Source organism: Lampetra planeri, chromosome 62, assembly GCF_965212315.1.
Source record: "Lampetra planeri chromosome 62, kcLamPlan1.2.h2, whole genome shotgun sequence".
Classification (NCBI taxonomy): Eukaryota; Metazoa; Chordata; class Hyperoartia; order Petromyzontiformes; family Petromyzontidae; genus Lampetra; species Lampetra planeri.
Genome location: NC_136168.1, coordinates 5,257,985 through 5,262,763, shown reverse-complemented (window position 1 = coordinate 5,262,763; position 4,779 = coordinate 5,257,985). Strand labels below are relative to the sequence as shown.

Genomic DNA, 4,779 nt, shown 5'->3' with positions numbered 1-4,779 from the left:
AAACACAAGCAAGGCTCCCAGCGGGATTTAGTTAATGAAGTCTTTGCATGCACATCCACTGAGCGGCCGATTTTTTTACATTTCCTGAGTCATTGAAACTTCTAAATCACCAGGCTGGAGATTACATCTATCCTCCTCGCTGCAGCAGCCGCAACGTTCCCCGTGGGACAGGCAACTTGCAGGCTGTGTCGGTCTAACAGCTGCAAAGGACACCATCGTATCGGGCCTGGCCATTTATACCCAACTCTAACTCACAACAATTCTTTTTATTTTACCAGCTCAGGACTCTGTGCAAAGGAAATTTAAAGCATACCAAAGAGTGTGGATCCCTGCAGTCACGAAAACTTCAAATCTAGATTGAAATAAAAAGCAGCCATCTGTTGGAGCAATCGGTGCAGTGGACCAAAAGATATTTCTTAGCTTCATTCATATGGGAGATGACTTATCATTTTAAAAAATCTGTCCAGTTATCTGTGCCGTTATCGCTCCTTCATCGAGATTGCGAACCAACCGTGTTTGTGTTTATCTTCTCGACCTGTTCGCCAGGTCCCCTGCCATCGCCAAAAAATGAGTAAACAACAAGACCACGTTTAGCACGTAAACAAGATCACGTTTAGCACGTAGGCTTTTCGCGACCAATGTCATCCATAATACAGGGGGGGGGGGGGTTAGGGTGAGATCGCGTAAAAAAATAGATGTGTCGTTCAACCCGCCACCAGCCGACACACCTTACTGAACCTTACTAATTGGATGTGGCGGGTTTAACGACAGTTATATATTTACGCGATCTAATCCCAAAAAAAAATCTGTATTCTGAACAATATCACGGTTGCTAAGCAAAGGCGAAACACGCCACGCGGCCAGACAGAAACAACCCGGCTCCGCTGAAGGTGTTAACTCGATAAGCGGTCACACGTTCCTGGAAATGACCGAAGTTATTGTTGTCAGGACCTGGGGGGAAAAACGACGATGGTGATGATGGTGACGGGAAGAGAGAATTCCAAAGTGGAGCAGAGAGAGACGTTGGGTGACCTGCAGTGTGGTGAGTGAGTGGGTGGGTTAGTGGATGGGTGAGTGTGTGAGTGAGTGGTAAAGTGTGTGGGTAAGTGGGTTAGTGAGTGGTAGGGTGAGTGGGTGAGTTAGTGAGTGGTAGGGTGAGTGGGTGAGTGGGTTAGTGAGTGGTAGGGTGAGTGGGTAAGTGGGTTAGTGAGTGGTAGAGTGGGTGGGTGAGTGGTCGGGTGAGTGGGTAAAGTGTGTGAGTGAGTGGTAGAGTGTGTGGGTAAGTGGGTTAGTGAGTGGTAGGGTGTGTGGGTGGGTGAGTGTGTGAGTGGTCGGGTGAGTGGGTAAAGTGTGGGAGTGGTAGAGTGTGTGGGTAAGTGGGTTAGTGAGCGGTAGGGTGAGTGGGTGGGTGAGTGGGTGAGCGGTAGGGTGAGTGGGTAAAGTGAGTGAGTGGTAGAGTGTGTGGGTAAGTGGGTTAGTGAGTGATAGGGTGTGTGGGTGGGTGGGTTAGTGAGTGGTAGGGTGAGTGGTAGGGTGAGTGAGTGAGTGGGTGGGTGAGTGGCAGGGTGAGTGGGTAAAGTGAGTGAGTGGTAGAGTGTGTGGGTAAGTGGGTTAGTGAGTGGGAGAGTGAGTGGATAAGTGTATGTTGTGACTTGCATTGTGCTGAGTGTGTTGTTGTCTGGTGGACAGTTCTAACATATGCAGCTTGTAACACGCAGCAAAGTATTTGCACACTCTCAAAGCCTGAGAACAACCTCGAGGCGCGAGGAACCAGACAACGGAGCTCTGTGCTAAAGATATTTTCAGCCAATGATTGAGTGTTTACACGCGGGTGGAAACCCACGCGTGCGAGGGGGAGCGCTCTATCCCATCGAGACGGCACAGATGGGGGTCCGCATCTTCTGCTGTAGCCAGAATACGGCTCCTCGTCGACACCCACAACACCCACAAGATCCGTGTGGGATCCACCAACCCTCGCTGCCTCCAGTGCAGGATCAGAGGCCACGTGCAAAGCTACCACCACGTGGCTACAGTCAGAATCAGGATCTGTAATTTATTGATTCTATCAGAATCTTTATATATCCTGGAGGATTCCGATGAGCGATGGCGGGGTAAGTGAACTAGAAACTATTTAAACTGTTTGTTTTATTTTAGCATCGCAGCAGTCGAGTTTTTACCAAAGTGCATGAGTCAATTAACTAATATGATGGTGCAACAGATGACTCCGTGTTTAACTTGAATACAAAACCCACAAGTCAGAACATGCTGCCCGGACAAAGCTCCCTTCTCTGAACTCTGCTGCCCGCATATGGAACTGCCTCCCTCATGAGCACATTGCTGGCCAGATCACCGTCTCTGGTCTTCAGGCCTTCAAACGCCGAACACACACGCACACAAACACGCACACACACACACTCACGCACACACACACACGCACGCACACACGTGCACACACACACACGCACACACACACTCACGCACACACACACGCACACACGTGCACACACACACGCACGCACACACACGCACACACACACACGCACACACACACACACGTACACACACGCACGCACACGCACTCGCACGCACACGCACGAGGCATCTCCTAACTTCACCGCACGCCTTGCAGGGACTGAGTCTTTGAGCTGCAGTGAACCAATGAGCATGCCGACTAGAGATGTACTTGTGTCTGATGTGGCTGGTGTTCACATTTGCACGCAACAGAAAATCAAATTACCGGGCCAGTTCAATATTGCCACCTTTATTTCAATGGGATATGATAGCGGGCAAAGTGCTGGCTCACAGCGCCGTCTTGTGGTATATTTGTGTAGCACAGGCAACACGTCCAAGTTGATATTTTGTGGTCTCATTTGCAAGATCGACCTGGGAGGTCACCAAAACAACAAAAGTTACAGCAACGGAGCAAAGTGATGACACCATAAACACGCGGGCTATGACATGCGCCATCACATCTGTCCCGCATCCAAGGCCATTTTATATTTATAGAGCGCAGTCACTCAAGGCGCTTCGCATAGTTTGCAAAACGTTGGCAAGATAGTAGAATCGTGATTGAGATGGCAGGGGCGTGCTGCAAGGGCCGAGGAATGAGTGACACCGCGATGGACGGGTGCATGGGGATCGCGACAGGGGCCGTGGGGGGAGGGACGAGAAGCTGAAGAGATTGCGCAATAGAGAAGAGGCAATATCAACATTTAAAGTATTATTCAACACGCTAGACGCCAACCAAAGATCCCCCGTATAGCCTCAACAGCCTGCTGGGCCGGGCGCTGTCAGCGAGCGGCACCCACAAACGCGTGCGCGATGCGAGCGAACGATCCCGACGGCAGACGTCACCGTGGTGGTTGGGGTCGGGCAGGTCCGAGTCGGGGTTGGGGGTTGTGGGTAACGAGCATCAGGCCGCCTCCATGGCCTCCACCACGAGGATGCCGTCGTGGCACAGCAGGGCCCGCAGGTGGCGCGCGCCCACACCGGCGGGCAGGGCGTGCGCGCGCGTCACGCGGCGGGCGCACAGCCCCTGCGCGTCGAAGCGCGGCGCGTGCTCGGCGCGCAGCAGAAGCCAGCCCTCGCACACCTGCAGCAGGACGTCCTCGGGGCGGAACTGCAGCAGGTCCAGCAGCAGGCGGAAGCGCGGAGGGCCCGGCGGGCGGGGCCCGGATTCGCGAGACTCGGACTCAGGAGAGTTTGGCCTCGGAGGTGCGGACGCGCCAGAACTTGGAGTCCCAGATCCCGAGCCGCGAGGTCCTGGAGGTCCTGGCCCTCGTGATCCAGCGTGGGACTCCTGTGATTCACAGTCGTGAATCTGGAGCTCACGTGGCCCAGGTTGGCGAGACGTCCGCTGTCCGGAGCGCGACTCCTCGCCGCCGGCAGCGGACTCTCGGCCTGTCGGGGATCCAGAAATCTGGGATCCGGATTCGTGCAGCCCAGATTCTTGGGATTCCGCATTCCGGGGCCCAGACTGGCTCGGCTCCGGCTCACCCGGGGGCCTCGCCGCGTCCGCGGCCCGGCGGTCCCCGTCCAGCGCCACGGCCCCGGCAGCAGCGACGCGCGGGCCGGGCAGGGCGAAGAGGTCGTGGCGGAGGCGGAAGCGCTCGGGCTCGTCGAGGAGTCCACCGGCCTCCAGCAGGTCGCCGTAGCGGAGCGGCGTCTCGACCCAGAAGCGCAGGCAGGCGAGCGCCATGGTGCCCGCAGCGTCCGAGTTGCGTCTCGCCCCACAACTCCCGGCGCGAGTGACAAAATTAGACGCCGCGGCCACTTGACACCGTCCCCCGCCCCTGCCCCGCTCCCCCACTGCTCAGGGACACACAAGGCAAAGATGCCCCGTGTAGCCCGTTACAGAGTGCTGGGGGCAAGTGCTGTTAGCGAGGAGCAGCGCCTTAGAAGGAGGGCACAGCACACGAGGGGTGGGTGGGCAGCGCCACGCGCAGATGCATTCGTCTCCCGAGTGGCGATGTTTGCACACCGCACCAGGTACTCATTTGAGGCTGAGTTGACTTAGGGGAGGCCCAGGACCGGTTCAGATAATTATCACTCGTGTTGGTTCGTAGCGCAGCGTGCTAACCGCTACACTACCGCAGGAGTGCAGTGATGATTATTTGAACTGATCCAGGGCCTCCCCTAGGTCAACTCAGCCTTATATTACTAGACGATACTGTGTAAAGATTACCACTGGGGAGACAAAGGCGGTCGGGCGTGGTGCTGGCCACCGACTCCCTTCATAGGTGCTATTCGCTAACAGCACTTGCCTTAACAGCCTTTTAA

General features: G+C 55.4%; 1 protein-coding gene across 1 annotated transcript; it reads right to left on the bottom strand.

Annotated features, from left to right (window-relative positions):
* Positions 1-2,745: 2,745 nt before the first annotated feature.
* On the bottom strand, positions 2,746-4,234 carry HSPB3 (heat shock protein family B (small) member 3). Its single transcript, XM_078619282.1, has one exon. It carries the CDS (start codon positions 4,196-4,198, stop codon positions 3,413-3,415), a length of 786 nt encoding a protein of 261 aa, XP_078475408.1. The 5' UTR covers positions 4,199-4,234; the 3' UTR covers positions 2,746-3,412.
* Between the last annotated feature and the right edge of the window lie 545 nt (positions 4,235-4,779).

Coding starts and splice junctions, on each gene's coding strand:
- HSPB3 (XM_078619282.1), bottom strand. CDS start 4,198: ATGGCGCTCGCCTGCCTGCGCTTCTGGGTCGAGACGCCGCTCCGCTAC.